Below are 16,677 nucleotides of genomic sequence, written 5' to 3'. Positions count from 1 at the left end.
TAGTTAAAAAGGTTAAATTAAAAGTGTAATATAACTGAAACCAGACTGGTCCATAGTATAGTTAATATTTCCAGTTAAGAAGTCAGAATCCATCAAATAGAATATAGTATCGGTGGTGGTGTCATGAATGAGTTTACGACACCAGAACATTGTGATATCATGAAGAGATGGGTGGATATATTTGAATTGGGACCAGTAAATGGCGACGCACTTGAATGGACAGTTTACACCTTCTTTTTTAAATGCCATTTAGCAGTGTGTGCTCACACATCTCAGTAGTTGACTATGACATTCTTCTACTTCCAGGTCAGTCTCCCGTAGCATCGGAGCAGGAGCCTGTAAGAGAGCAGGATGACGTTATGGAGCTTCACTCTACACCAGACCCCATGGCCACACCCACAGCCGTCAAAGCCCTGATCCGTGGTGACCGAAGAGGCTCGTCTGTGGTCAAGTACAAGATCACCGCCACTCCAGGGTACTCTATGACCTCTGACCTGACTGCCTATGGCCTCTTCCTCCTGTTTTGATCTTTCTCTGATCCGGTTACCATCAGCCATTTTAAAGCTACAACCTGATATTTGAAAAACAAAAAGGCAGCCTCGTTACTTGTTTAGATATACAGTCATTTTAACTTAAGCAGAGGCTTGTATCTCTAGTCTGGCTGGTCCTTGCCTGCGTTAAACCCTTACACAAAGTAGAAATTGGCCTACAGTGCATTCGTAAGGTATTCAGACCCCTTCTTCTCTGCAGGTCCTCTCAAGCTCTGTCAGGTTGGATGGGGAGCATCACTGCAGAGCTACTTCAGATTTCTCCAGAGATGTTTGATCAGGTTCAAGTCCGGGCTCTGGCTGGGCCACTCAAGGACATTCAAAGACTTGTCCTGAAGCAGGTTTTCATCAAGGATCTCTCTGTACTTTCCTCTGTTCCTCTTTCCCTCAAGTCTGACTAGTCTCCCAGTGCTTGCCGCAGAAAAACATCCCCTCGGCATGATGCTGCCACCACCATGCTTCACCGTAGGGATGTGCCAGGTTTCCTCCAGACATGACGCTTGACATTCCGGCCAAAGAGTTCAATCTTGGTTTCATCATGGTCGGAGAGTCCTTTAGCTGCCTTCTGGCAAACTCCAAGCGGGCTGTCGTGCCTTTTGCTGAGGAGTGGCTTCTGTCTGGCCATTCTACCATAAAGGACTGATTGGTGGAGTGCTGAAGAGATGGTTGTCCTTCTGGAAGATTTTCTCATCTCCACAGAGGATCTCTGGAGCTCAGTCAGAGTGACCATCGGGTTCTTAGTCACCTCACTGACCAATGCCCTTCCTCCCCAATTGCTCAGTTTGGCCGGGCGGCCAGCTCTAGGAAGAGTCTCGGTGGTTCCAAACTTCTTCCATTTAAGAATGATCAAGGCCACTGTGTTCTTGGGGACCTTCAATGCCGCAGAACATAATTTTCTTTTGTACCCTTCCCCAGATCTGTGCCTCGACACAATCCTGTCTCGGAGCTCTACAGACAATTCCTTCGACCTCATGGCTTGGTTTTTGCTCTGACATGCACTGTCGACTGTGGGATCTTATATAGACAGCTGTTTGCCTTTTCAAATCATGTCCAATCAATTGAATTGACCACAGGTGGACTCCAATCAAGTTGTAGAAACATCCTCAAGGATGATCAATAGAAACAGGATGAACCTGAGCTCAGTTTTGAGTTTCATAGCAAAGGTTCTGAATACTTATGTTAATAAGGTTTTTTATTTAGTAAATTATGGAAAAATGGTCACCTGTTTTTGCTTTGTCATTGTGTGGTATTGTGTGTAGATTGAGGAACGTATATTTAATCCATTTTAGAATAAGGCTGTAACGTAACAAAATGTGGAAAAAAGGGTCTGAATACTTTCCGAATGCACCGCAGGTATGCACCGTAGGTATTCCTCTTATCTAGTTGTGTGAGGGCAGTGTGGAGTGAAATTCAGATTATACCATCAATGGATCTGTTGGGGCAAGTATGCCTGTTGGAGTGGGTGAGGCATGATGGAGTTGTTTGCCATAGCCAGCCTCGCAAAGCACTTCATGATTACCAATGTGAGTGATGGGTCTAACTGGTTTCTCCAAGTGGGCTGACCCCATTTAGTCATCTGGTTTGATTGTTTGGTCGACCAAGGTTTCTTTAGTCGAGCAGTTGATATTATTATTTTCTTTTCTTTTTTCCCATTGTGCACAAGACACCTGTCTGAGTCGCGCCTGTCTCTGGACTATTCCATTGGAGGCCATGGGGATGGCACAGTCATCACTCTTTGACGTGATACTGAATCTGTGTTTGGTTGTGTAAAAATAATGGTGAAACACTAAAATCGAATATTATTTTATAATAAATACACTTTCTCCCATGTTGTTTCTGAACCGTGGACAGCGACCAATACAATCTTCAGTGTGCCGTTGCTATGTGCATAATAGTAAAATTAACCAGCATATTGGGATTGAGAACGATATGGCGGAGGAAACAGCCTTTGCTTTAAAATACCTATTCGGACTGGATTAGTTTTTCTGGGGGTGGTCTGGGGATTTTAATTATATGTACAAACGCCACATCTGTAATTTTAGTCCCGTCCGAATCTGCCATGTCAGTAATTCGTACAGGGCAGGAGACTAACAATTCCAGCCAGAATAACCTGCTTTTTTTTGGAGAACTTTAAAGGTCCTCTCGACATCCTTGTGTTTTGAGAGAAATGTCTTTGACAGGTGTTGCTCACGGTTTGAGCAAGAAAACTATAACTGATTCCATAAATTGAACGAAGTGTTACCCATAGCCTATTCTGTAACCCTTGCTGTTAATAGATCGCAAAGCAGCATATAACTGACCTAAACGTTTGGAAATGATAAATTCACTTTCTCATCCATAGCCTTAAAACGCATCTCAAGTGTACTGTTTAGCTCACATCTGAAGGCTATGGGACATTTTTGACTTCTACTGCAGAGCACAAAAATATGCTAATGATTATGATCACACTTCCACAATTGAAATATAATGGTGACACTATAACAAAGCTGATTTTGGTGTGGTTTAGAAACTTGGGAACCAAGCTCGAGTTATCAGTGTCGCCCTGTTATTGTCTAGACTTGTTGAAATTTCTTCATGCCTAGAACGAAAAACTCCAGGCTTCTGTCATAACTGTCATGGAGGGGAAAAAATTAATTACAGGGTGCCGTTTCGGGAAAAAGAATCCCGTCCGTATCGTCCTCTGGAATAACAGACATTCTGGGGAATTAATTACATAACCAACGTTCTCCAGTAATACTAGTCCCGTGCGAATATGGCTTAGCCTTATTGTCTGAGAAAATTGAGGAGTGGGCAAACCAACTTAATTAGGTCTATAATCAATAGCCTAACTGTTAAATGTGCCTGGCTTTTACAAAAAATCTATATATAGTACCAGTCAAAAGTTAGGATACACCTACTCATTCCAGGGTTTTTCTTAATTTTTTACTATTTTCTACATTGTATAATAATAAGACATCAAAACTATGAAATAACACATATGGAATCATGTAGTAACCAAAAAAGTGTTAAACAAATCAAAATATATTTGAAATTCTTCAAAGTAGCCACACTTTGCCTTTGACAGCTTTGCACATTAACAGGTGTGCCTTGTTAATTTGAGGAATTTCTTTCCTTTTTAATGCGTTTAAGCCAATCAGTTGTGTTGTGACAAGGTAGGGGTGGTATACAGAAGATAGCTCTATTTGGTAAAGACGAAGTCCATATTATGGCAAGAACAGCTCAAATAGCAAAGAGAAACAACACTCCATTACCTTAAGACATGAAGGTCAGTCAATATGGAAAATTTCAAAAACTTTGAACGTTTCAAGTGCTGTCGCAAAAACCATCAAGCGCTATGATGAAACTGGTTCTCATGAGGACCGCCACAGGAAAGGAAGACCCAGAGTTACCTCTGCTACAGAGGATAAGTTCATTAGAGGTAACAGCCTGAAGAAATTGCAGCCCAAGTAAATGCTTCAGAGTTCAAGTAACAGACACATCTCAACATCAACTGTTCAGAGCAGACTGCGTGAATCAGGCCTTCGTGGTCAAATTGCTGCAAAGAAACCACTACTAAAGGACAGCAATAAGAAAAGACTTGCATGGGCCAAGAAACACGAGCAATGGACATTAGACTGGGGGAAATCTGTCCTTTGGTCTGATGAGTGCAAATTTGCGATTTTTGGTTCCAACTGCCATGTCTTTGTGAGACACAGAGTAGTTGAACGGATGATCTCCGTATGTGTGGTTCCCACCGTTAAGCATGAAGGAGGTGGTGTGGGGTGCTTTGCTGGTGATACTGTCAGGGATTTATTTAAAATTCACACTTAACTAGCATGGCTACCACAGCATTCTGCAGCGATATCCCATCTGGTTTGCGCTTTGTGGGACTATCATTTGTTTTTCAGCAGGACAATGACACAAAACACACCTCCACCTCCAGTGCTGCAACAGATGGCCTGGCTTCCACAATCACCCAACCTCTACCCAATTGAGATGATTTGGGATGAGTTGGCCAACAAAGTGAAGGAAAAGCAGCCAACAAATGTTCAGCATATGTGGGAACTCCTTCAAGACTGTTGGAAAAGCATTCCAGGTGAAGCTGGTTGAGGGAATGCCAAGAGTGTGCAAAGCTGTCATGGCAAAGGGTGGCTACTTTGAAGAATCTCAAATATAAAATATATTTTGTTTTGTTTAACACGTTTTTGGTTACTACATGATTCCATATGTGTTATAAACATTGTTTTGATGTCTTCACTATTTTTACTATTTTCTAGATTGTAGATTAATAAAGAAAAACCCTTGAATGAGTAGGATTGTGTCCCAACTTTTGACTGGTACTGTATATCTACAGAAATAAGACAATCTTGCTTCTGTCGCTTGTTTGGGTGTTTTGCAGCGGCAAAATGTCGGATAAAGAAATGTTCGCAGATTTGGCTGTGTTTAATCATGGTTGTGCTTTACCATTGTTTCCCCCACTAGAACGGCCTGGTATTAGTTTATAATTTATTTAGTGTTTACGCTGTTCCAAACGGGCTGAAAAATAAGATTGTAATCTAACAGCACCTGTTTGTCACACATATTATGTACGCAGCTCTAGCTCTCATACCCTTTTTTTTCTTGTTCTCTTTCTTATTATTATGATCATTATGATTATTAATAAGTAATGTCGTTATCATTAGTAGGCTTTGTATAGCAGCCTTGTATAACCACCATCGAGCTGTAGGCCTAAGAACACATCCTGTTAAGTCTTCATACGGTAACTTAATTAGGCCTATATTTCTATATTCTATAGAAACGTCCTCTCACTGTCAACTGCGTTTATTTTCAGGAAACTTAACATGTGTAAATATTTGTATGAACATAACAAGATTCAACAACTGAGACATAAACTGAACAAGTTCCACAGACATGTGACTCACAGAAATTGAATAATGTGTCCCTGAACAAAGGGAGGGTCAAAAGCAACAGTCAGTATCTGGTGTGGCCACCAGCTGCATTAAGTACTGCAGTGCATCTCCTCATGAACTGCACCAGATTGCTGTGAGATGTTAATCCACTCTTCCACCAAGGCATCTGCAAGTTCCCGGACATTTCTGGGGGAATGGCCCAAGCCCTCACCCTCCTATCCAACAGGTCCCAGATGTGCTCAATGGGATTGAGATCCAGGCTCTTCGCTGGCCATGGCAGAACACTGACATTCCTGTCTTGCAGGAAATCACGCACAGAACGAGCAGTATGTCTGGTGGCATTGTCATGCTGGAGGGTCATGTCAGGATGAGCCTGCAGGAAGGGTACCACATGAGGGAGGAGGATGTCTTCACTGTAACGCACAGCGTTGAGATTGCCTGCAATGACAACAAGCTCAGTCCGATGATGCTGTGACACACCGCCCCAGACCATGACGGACCCTCCACCTCCAAATCGATCCCGCTCCAGAGTACAGGCCTCGGTGTAATGCTCATTCCTAAGACGATAAATGCGAATTCGAGCATCACCCCTGGTGAGACAGAACCGCGGCTCGTCAGTGAATTACACTTTTTGCCTGTCCTGTCTGGTCCAGCGACAGTTTGTGCCCATAGGCGACTTTGTTGCTGGTGAGAACCTGCCTTACAACAGATCTACAAGCCCTCAGTCCAGCTTCTCTCAGCCTATTGTGGACAGTCTGAGCACTGATGGAGGGATTGTGCGTTCCTGGTGTAACTCAGGCAGTTGTTGTTGCCATCCTGTACCTGTCCCGCAGGTGTGATGTTCGGATCCTGTGCATGTGTTGTTACACGTGGTCTGCCACTGTGAGGACGATCAGCTGTCCGTGTCTGTCTCCCTGTAGCACTGTCTTAGGCGTCTCACAGTACGGACATCGCAATTTATTGCCCTGGCCACATCTGCGGTCCTCATGTCTCCTTGCAGCATGCCTAAAGCACGTTCACGCAGATGAGCAGGGACCCTGGGCATCTTTATTTTTGTGTTTTTCAGAGTCAGTAGAAAGGCCTCTTTAGTGTCCTATGTTTTCATAACTGTGACCTTAATTGCCTACCGTCTGTAAGCTGTTAGTTTCTTCACGACCGTTCCACAGGTGCATGTTCATTAATTGTTTGTTTCATTGAACAAGCATGGGAAATAGTGTTTAAACCCTTTACAATGAAGATCTGTGACGCTATTTGGATTTTTACGAATTATCTTGGAAAGACAGGTTCCTGAGGTGTGTGTGTGCGTGCGTGCGTACACACACACACACACAGTTGAAGTCGGAAGTTTGCATACACCTTAGCAAAAATACATTAACTCAGTTTTTCACAATTCCTGACATTTAATCCTAGTAAAATGCCCCGTCTTAGGTCAGTTAGGACCACAACTTTATTTTCAGAATGTGAAATCTCAGAATAATAGTAGGGAAAATTATTTCAGCTTTTATGTCTTTCGTCACATTACCAGTGGGTCAAAAGTTTACATGCTACCAAATACTAATTGAGTGTATTGCCTTATAAATTGTTTAACTTGGGTCAAACGTTTCAGGTAGCATTCCACAAGCTTCCCACAATAAGTTGGGTGAATTTTGGCCCATTCCTTCTGACAGCGCTGGTGTAACTGAGACTTAATTCTTGGGTCTGGCCTGAAGCTTGGCTAGTGAACATGCAACATTGTATAACATTTTCTGGACCCTCAGTTTCCTGCGGCAGTGAGCTCGGGGCAGACACAGCTGTTGGCTATATGTGCAAGGATGAGAAGCAGTGGTGGACTTGGGCAGGAGCTCACCAGAGCTGAGTACCGGCACCTCAAATGTTCTACTGCTTGACCTCCTGTTCCTCTTAATAAAATATTAGCTCAAAAGTATTGTGGAGCTCTCTCACCTAAATATAAACAGTACAAGCACCCAAAATCCGTACCGGAACCTATTTCAGTCCAAGTCCAGCACCGATAACAAGTAATTAAGTCGGCCCATTTTATGACGTTTCCACTGGATCAGAGCATTACATTTTTCCCTTTCAAGCTGAGTGGTTTTGAAAGGGAGAGAGCTTGAAATATTTTTCAAATACATTTAGGAACTATTGTAATTCTTAGTGGATGTAAAAACAGACTTTGTTTGCTTGCTGTTTGAGGTGGTGAAAACATTACTTCGAGATTTCCATAGGTCATTAGTGGTGGTGCGTTAAGCCAATCAGAAATATCAGATCCTCAAATGGGCACATTTTATATGCCTACGTTTGCCCACAGGCCAGGTAGCCTATAGGCCCACTTCTATGCGTGCGCGTCCTTTCTCAACATTGACAGGTGCCCCCCAAACAAAGGACAATGACTAAATTGACAAAACTGGTAAATGGAATGAAATAAACCTAAACTTGTTAATCACAAGTGTAGCATAGGTTGTGCACTCTGACAATGATAGCGGGAAGACTGGAATAATAATATTGATTGCATTAACAGAAATTACCATAACCAAAGTAACAAATTAGATTTAGATATTATAGGAACTAACATAAATGTACTACTGGGGATGTATTTAATGGGAAATTGATATAAACTAACAAACACAAACAATGCACACAATAAAGTTCTAAAACAATGAATGTGCACATATTGTCAGGAGAGGCATTCTGGAGAGGCAAGTGCATTGTGCATCTGGGCGCATTGTCAATCTGACATCTGCTTTGGCCATGCAGCATTTACAGTGATGCAGCATTTACAGTGATACGGCCTCAGCAGAAGTCAGGGCTATCATACTCGCTGAGCAGTGCAGAGCTGTCGTCAAGGAAGAGTGTGTTTTCTACAGGATGTACCGCCCCCACCTACCAATCATGTCAATGCGGAGATATACAGAGCCCTCTGCATTGTCCCCTCTCCCATATGGAGCCTCCGACCATGTGTACTGTATTTAACGTGTGTTCTGGGATTCAAACCCATCACTATGTGTGCTGTATTTAACGTGTGTTTTGGGATTCAAACCCCCCCCATCACCTTGTGTACTGTATTTAACGTGTGCTCTGAGCTTGTAACCCATCACCATGTGTATGTACTGTTCATACTGTAACCTGTTCTCTCTGATCTCTCCCACCCACAGTGGTTTCAGGAGCCAGAAGAGGGAGGCGGCTGTGGCCCGCGTGTTGGACGGACAGGAGCTGAGATTCTTCACCCCCGTCAGGCGCTCAGTGAGGATCGAGAGGTCTGCGCTCTGCTACCCCGTCTCCCTGCAGGAGCACGACCTATGTGTGGCCTCCTTCAATGACCTGATGGCCCAGCAGGATGAGAGAGAGGGGGAAGGAGAGAGGGAGGGACACGGAGAGGGGGGAGGCAGCGCCGGGCCCGCCCCAAACGGTCAACTGTACGTGTACAGAGAGAACGGGGCGCTGAGAGACAACGTCAACATCCAGCTGGTCTACACTGAGGAAGAAGACTAACGGGCTGTGTCCTAGTAGTGTAAAGTGGCTTCCTCTCCTGCTTTACCCTGATCTACTAGTACATGAATGGGGAGGTGCTGGATATGATGTCCACTCACCATCTGGGAATGTAGCTTTCACCTGTCCAGTTGTATGTCCTTCAGTGCATGGTCACATTCCTTAGTGGCGAGCTGTAGTAAAACAAACAGTTCTGAAAGACACCTGGGGGAGGAGTTTGTCAATCTACATTTTTCTGTACAGAATTCTGCAGGAAGAGCCTGTCTCTCCATCTGTCTGTGTTAACAGGGGACAATGTCTGTCTGGAGGGCATGCACAGATGGGTTTCCAACTCGACAGTTACTCATTTGTATGTCAAACCAAAAGCATCCATTGACTTTTTAGATGGACGTTTTTTTTTTAATGCAAACTGTGGTAAGGTTTTTTAGTTTTTTTTTAAGATTGTACATACATTTGAAGTCGGAAGTTTACATACACTTAGGTTGGAGTCATTAAAACTTGTTTTTCAACCACCACAAATGTCTTATTAACAAACGATAGTTTTGGCAAGTTGGTTACGACATCTACTTTGTGCATGACACAAGTAATTTTTCCAACAATTGTTTACAGACAGATTATTTCACTTATAATTCACTATCACAATTCCAGTGGGTCAGAAGTTTACATACACTAAGTTGACTGTGCCTTAAAACAGCTTGGAAAATTTCAGAAAATGATGTCATGGCTTTAGAAGCTTCTGTTAGGCTAATTGACATCATTTGAGTCAAATGGAGGTGTACCTGTGGATGTATTTCAAGGCCTACCTGCAAACTCAATTCCTCATTGCTTGACATCATGGGAAGATCAGAAGAAATCAGCCAAGACCTCAGAAAAAATATGGTAGACCTCCACAAGTCTGGTTCGTCCTTGGGAGCAATTTCCAAATGCTTGAAGGTACCATGTTCATCTGTACAAATAATAGTACTCAAGTATAAACAACATGGGACCACGTAGCCGTCATACCGCTCAGGAAGGAGACGCATTCTGTCTCCTAGAGATGAATGTGCTTTGGTGCAAAAAGTGCAAATCAATCCCAGAACAACAGCAAAGGACCTTGTGAAGATGCTGGAGGAAACAGGTACAAAAGTATCTATATCCACAGTTAAACGAGTCCTATATCGACATAACCTGAAAGGCCGCTCAGTAAGGAAGAAGCCACTGCTCCAAAACCACCTTAAAAAGCCATACTACGGTTTGCAAATGCACATTGGGACAAAGATCATACTTTTTGGAGAAATGTCTTCTGGTCTGATGAAACAAAAATAGAACTGTTTGGCCATAATGACCATCGTTATGTTTGGAGGAAAAAGGTGGAGGCTTGCAAGCCGAAGAACACCATCCCAACCGTGAAGCACGGGGGTGGCAGCATCATGTTGTGGGGTGCTTTGCTGCAGGAGGGACTAGTGCACTTCACAAAAGAGATGGCATCATGAGGCAGGAAAATTATGTGCCAATATTAAAGCAACATCTCAAGACATGTCAGGATGTAAAGCTTGGTCGCAAATGGGTCTTCCAAATGGACAATGACCCCAAGCATACTTCCAAAGTTGTGGCAAAATGGCTTAAGGACAACAAAGTCAAGGTATTGGAGTGGCCATCACAAAGCCCTGACCTCAATCCTATTGAAAATTTGTGGGCAGAACTGAAAAGGTGTGTGCGAGCAAGGAGACCTACAAACCTGACTCCGTTACACCAGCTCTTTCAGGAGGAACGGGCCAAAATTCACCCAACTTATTGTGGGAAGCTTGTAGAAGGCTACCCGAAACGTTTGACCCAAGTTAAACAATTTAAAGGCAATGCTACCAAATACTAATTGAGAGTATGTAGACTTCTAACCCACTGGGAATGTGATGAAAGAAATAGGTGAAATAAATAATTCTCTAAACTATTTTTCTGACAATGCACATTCTAAAAATAAAGTGGTGATCCTAACTGACCTAAGACAGGGAATTTATGCTATGCTTAATTTCAGGAATTATGAAAAACTGAGTTTAAATGTATTTGGCTAAGGTGTATGTAAACTTCCGACTTCAACTGTATATGGATGAGCTATGACTGAGCGGCATAGGCAAGATGGTATGAAATACAGCACATACATGTGAGATGAGTAATTCAAGATATGTAAACATTATTAAAGTGGCATTATTATAGTGACTAGTGATCCATTTATTAAAGTGGCCAATGATGTCAAGTCTGTATGTAGGCAGCAGCCTCTCTGTGTTAGTGATGGATATTTAACAGTCTGATGGCCTTGAGATAGAAGCTGTTTTTCAGTCTCTCGATCCCCTCTTTGATGCACCTGTGCTGACCTGGCCTTTGGATGATAGCGGGGTGAACAGGCAGTGGTGGTTGTTGTCCTTGATGATCTTTTTGACCTTCCTGTGACATCAGGTGGTGTAGGTGTCCTGGAGGGCAGGTAGTTTGCCCCCAGTGACGCGTTGTGCAGACCTCACTACCCTCTGGAGAGCCTTGTGGTTGTGGGCGGTGCAGTTGCCGTACCAGGCGGTGATAGAGCCCGACAGGATGCTCTCGATTGTGCATCTGTATAAGTTTGTGTGTTTTAGGTGACAAGCCAAATTTCTTCAGCCTCCTGAGGTTGATGAGGCGCTGTTGCGCCTTCTTCACCACACTGTCTGTGGGTGGACCATTTCAGTTTGTCCGTGATGTGTATGTCGAGGAGCTTAACTTTCCACCTTCTCCACTGCTGTCTCGTTGATGTGGATAGGGGGGTGCTCCCTCTGCTATTTCCTGAAGTCCATGATCAGCTCCTTTGTTTTGTTGGCGTTGAGTGAGAGGTTGTTTTCCTGACACCAAATCACACTCCACACTGTGCTGCTGGCAACAATTTAATTACGTTCTTTCCTTGACGTTTACTGACACCGGCCATATTCAACAGGTGTTGACCATTTGTAAATTCATCAGTTATTCACCCGTACAATTCAGACGAGAGTGCTCTGCAATCCGAACAATATCCAGAGCGAATTTACAAAGCGCCCCATTTGACAATGTCCATTGAGAATGCACAACGAATATACCATTTAGCTAAGCTAAGAATAACGCAAAGAATCAAGTCAATAAACGTTGGATAGCATAGTTAATATACTTATTAGTTCGATATATTAGTAGCCAACTAACGTTAGGTAGCTAGTTAACAAATATTACCGGTACATACTGCCGTAATGATATGCTATGCAGTTCATAAGGATAGCGTAACTAACAAATTGTTATAATTAGTCAAAGCAATGAATTTGTATCTGCTTTCGCATATTTCCAGTCAGCAGGGAAATGTTGCCCAGTTTATCCATGATTGGATTTTTTCATATTCAAGCTGGATTGGTAGAATACCTTTCCGTTACCTTTAGTGCCTCTATGGTTTTGCTATAGTTGACCTCTTCCCTTAGTGCCTCTATGGTTTTGCTGTAGTTGACCTCTTCCTGACCGTGGCCAGAGTGTAGCTGTACTCACTCACCTCTCTAATATATAACAACTTAACCATTTTCTAAGGAAGTGATACCCACTTCCCTGGAGAGTTGTTATAGTATTTATGCCTTTTTAATTGGTAACAGAACCTGATACCTTGTATTAGAACCAATACTGAAGATCTGCCAATTTACTACTGGAGAATATGGGAGTCCTAATGTCCTATACCAGTCTCAGGCTTCAAATGTCACTGTTGTTGACAACACATATTAATAAGTCAGAATTGGGGTCCATCTTCTGTCCATAACATAAATATTTTGTCAATGGTGGGAAGTATTTAGTGCAAGGTAAGCCAGTCTCTGACACAAAACTGTCACGCCCTGATCTGTTTCACCTGTCTTTGTGATTGTCTCCACCCACCTCCAGGTGTCACCCGTTTTCCCCATTAGTCCCTGGGTATTTATTCTGGTGTTCCCTGTTTGTCTGTTGCCAGTTTGTCTTGTCAAGTCAACCAGCGTGAGTTTCTGTGCGCCTGCTTTTTCCTCATCTGTTTTGTTAGTCCTCCCAGTTTTGACCCTGCCTGCCTTGACTCTGAACCCGCCTGCCTGACCATACTGCCTGCCTTGACCTCAAGCCTGCCTGCCACTCTGTACCTCCTGGACTTTGACCATGTTATGATCTTTTGCCTGTCCATGACCATTCTCTTGCCTGCCCCTTGTTTTATAATAAATATCAGAGACTCGAACAATCTGCCTCCCATGTCTGCATCTGGGTCTCGCCCTGTGCCCTTATACAAAACTGTCTTTCTGTTTCCAACAACTGTTGGAACTGTTGAGAAGATATCCTGTATATCCACAATTTACAGAGATCTCTTCCTGCCAAATTTACAGGACAACATGCAGAAAATGGATTGATGTTTTACGCAACTCTTTCATAGTCACTCCACATTGCTGACGGATTCGTTTGAAATGGATGTGAATTTATGACAGACATCGCAGCGCCGGAATTTACTAGAAAATCTATTGACTCACCATTAACGAAGAGACAAACCATCGGCACCTCACGTGGTTTAAAAAAAAGTATCTTTAAATGCTGTCCAAGGGCGTCAACTGTCTCTACCTCGCATCAGTCCGTATGTGGATTGTAAAGGGTTGTTTTCGGTGGAGGTCTGGTTTTCCAACCTTTCCCCGCTGCCCTCTGTTTCCTTGGGTTTGAACACTTTCTAGCGAAATGTCCCTCTTTTCCACAGTTGTAACAAGCAAAGTTAGGGTGTGGACAGACATTATCATCATCATCCCTGTCATCCCTGTTTCTCTATACACTCTATACGTCTATACACACACACACACACAGTATTTGCTATTTGAAAATAGTAATTTCTTTATTTTTTATTCTATGTAATGTTAAATGTTTTACCCACATGGTAGTTCCTCCTATGCACATTTCTGTGTAGGGTTTACATTTATAGCTGGTTTCACACCCAATCATAACCAAATGTTTTACCAGTACATTTAAATAAATAATTTTATTTTACAATGTTAATATTTTTTCCATAATTTTTATTTTTAAACTTTTATATTTGTTTTCCTGCAGGAATATAGAAAAAAATATATATCTAAGGATTGTGCCTTGGAATCCCATAAATCGTAACCGGGTCATATCATCCCATGGCTGCTTCTCTTCTTCATCAGAGAAACGTAAACCCTGTCTTTAACCTGGATACTTCTGCTTCAACAAAAAGATCCCAATCGGAGATGTCCCTTGCTCTTTCAGGGTCACCCTGGTTCAACAGGACGTTTGCCCTAGAATTACTTCTAGGACTTCCCCTATTCAGAAATAACTCTGCTGCAACAAAGTTTCTAACTAGGGGTGTCGTTGCTCCAACAAAGTTTCTACCTAGGGGTGCCGTTGCTGCAGCAAAGTGTCTAACTAGTGGTGTCGTTGCTGCAGCAAAGTTTCTACCTAGGGGTGCCGTTGCTGCAGCAAAGTGTCTAACTAGTGGTGTCGTTGCTCCAAAAAAGTTTCTAACGAGGGGTGTCGTTGCTACAACAAAGTTTCTAACTAGGGGTGTCGTTGCTGCAACATAGTTTCTAACTAGGGGTGTCATTGCTGCAACAAAGAGATAATGTGCACAACTTGTTCTTAGAACAAGATTTTCTATGATGTTTAAAAGAAAATCAGTCTCACAGTGAATTTATCTTATCTGTCCGGAATGACGTAACCACTCACTGACACGCCCGGCAGGTCCGAGGAGGGTCAATCTCTGGTCCATTTTACTCGTAGTGTGTGGGACCCTGAGCCACGTCTAACAGAGCCCCTGCTCACAGTTTAAACTCGGTCTCCTGGGAGCAATCAGCAAGTGGAGTTAGCATCCCACCGCTGCCACCAAATTGTCGTGGAATATCTAATCAAAGGGAAGAGAGAATGCAGATTCTTTCAAACAACACTTTATTATAAGATTTGCAAAAATGAAGCAAATCAACCATCACCAAGAATGGCTCAGAGTTGAAAAGCTTAACAAACACAGCCAGGTCTCTGCTTTTATAGAGAAAATACATACAACCCCTTTCTGTATCGGTGGCAGTCAGCAGATGGTGTGTAAGGTAATTGGTTGTCTGTGCAGACTAAAGACAACCTGAGGGCTCAACCATCTAACTGCATTCACAACAGTAAAACACTATATTGTGCTCCTTTCTGCAAGTTTCCATACATGGGACTTTCTGTAGACAGTAAACCCACAGGATGTCACACCCAAGCGGACCTTAGTCATCAGACTGGGTGTATAGCTAAGTCCCACAAAGAGTTTTTATCAGGTTAGAGAAAGACTAGCATATACCAAGAGACAATTCTTTAAACAGTAAAACACGGGATAGCGTGACTAATTATGTCATTTTCCACGATACCCCAAATCCAGAACAAATTCAAGAAAGTGTACAGTCTTATATAGAGCCATTATTGCAGAGAACTCTGTTCCATCTCATGTTGCTCAAGTGAACAGCTAACTTGGTTGAAAAAAACAGATGAGGCAACACCTCAAGGCCTCTCCCTTATTTGTCCTTGATAGTTAGTGTGTATGTATTGATATGTAGGCTACGTGTGCCTTTTTGTAATACAATTTTTTTAATGCAGTTCTGTCCTTGAGCTAGTGTCTATTAATGTTCTGTATTATGTCATGTTTCATGTTTTGTGTGGACCCCAGGAAGAGTAGCTGATGCTTTTGCAACCGCCAACGGGGATCCTAATAAAATACCAAATACATGAATGACTAGGGCATCACTACATAACTGAATGGTGGAATCTCACTGAATCCTATAACACCAGAAAGAGTGGGGCATAAATCTGAAGTAACATTAACTAGCGCCATCTTAACTAACTAAAAATCACAAACTCTTATAACTGCTCTAACACATTGAAAAGGCACACTAAAGTGGTATAAAAACCCAACTATTAACCCAACTAATAACCCAACGATTAACCCAACTAATAACCCAACTATTAACCCAGCTAACAACCCAACTAATAACCCGAACTTTGACCCAACTAATAACCCAACTAATAACCCAGCTAATAACTCAACTAATAACCCAACCTTTAACCCAACTAATAACCCAACTACTAACCCAACGAATAACCCACCTAACAACCCAACTAACATCCCGACTAAATTCCCAGCGAATAACCCAACTAATAACCCAGCTAATAACCCGACTAATAAACCAACTAATAACCCGGCTATTAACCCATCTAATAACCCAACTAATAGACCGACTAGTAGCCCAACTAATAACCCGCCTAATAACCCAACTAATAACCCAACTATTAACCCAGCTAATAACCCAGCTATTAACCCAACTAATAAACCAACTATTAACCCAGCTAATAACCCAACTAGTATACAAAGGAATACACAAACATAATACTCTGGGTGTGTAATACCTCCTTTATATAACTAAATGACTGCTATGACCGCTAATAAAGGACGCGGATGTTGTTGTTTTCACACTGTGGCAGGGATGTCGATCTATGAAGTGATCATGGACAGCATCTCTAAACCTGAGATCTCGTGAAGGGAAGGAGGGCTCGCCTAAGGAACACTAAATGTACATCTCCACTTTGTTCAGGAACTGAATGGGCATTCTTATGGAGAAATCAAATGTCTTACTCAACTGAATTAAGATCAAATGAATCTGTAATTGTTGAATTGCTCTGGCTACTCCCAGGTTTGAACAGGGCAGTGCATTTCCACAAAATCAAGGATGTCCCTGACAGTTGGAAGATGGACATGAGTGAAATCTTCA

General features: G+C 42.5%; 1 protein-coding gene across 1 annotated transcript; it reads left to right on the top strand.

Moving 5' to 3' along the window:
- The first annotated feature begins 310 nt into the window (after window positions 1-310).
- On the top strand, window positions 311-13,127 carry LOC145860854 (uncharacterized). Its single transcript, XM_082961543.1, has 2 exons — window positions 311-475; window positions 8,587-13,127. The coding sequence occupies exons 1-2, from the start codon at window positions 360-362 to the stop codon at window positions 8,921-8,923; spliced, it is 453 nt and encodes a 150-aa protein (XP_082817669.1). The 5' UTR covers window positions 311-359; the 3' UTR covers window positions 8,924-13,127.
- The last annotated feature ends 3,550 nt before the right edge of the window (window positions 13,128-16,677 follow it).

The sequence above is a fragment of the Salmo salar genome, chromosome 15, assembly GCF_965601325.2.
Source record: "Salmo salar chromosome 15, fSalSal1, whole genome shotgun sequence".
Taxonomy (NCBI): domain Eukaryota; kingdom Metazoa; phylum Chordata; class Actinopteri; order Salmoniformes; family Salmonidae; genus Salmo; species Salmo salar.
This window is presented reverse-complemented; position numbering and strand designations above follow the sequence as displayed.

Bases quoted from the DNA above. Each gene is read 5' to 3' on its own strand.
- LOC145860854 (XM_082961543.1), top strand. From the start codon at position 360: ATGGAGCTTCACTCTACACCAGACCCCATGGCCACACCCACAGCCGTC. The intron at 476-8,586 runs GTACTCTATGAC...TCCCACCCACAG, and splicing joins AAGATCACCGCCACTCCAGG to TGGTTTCAGGAGCCAGAAGA.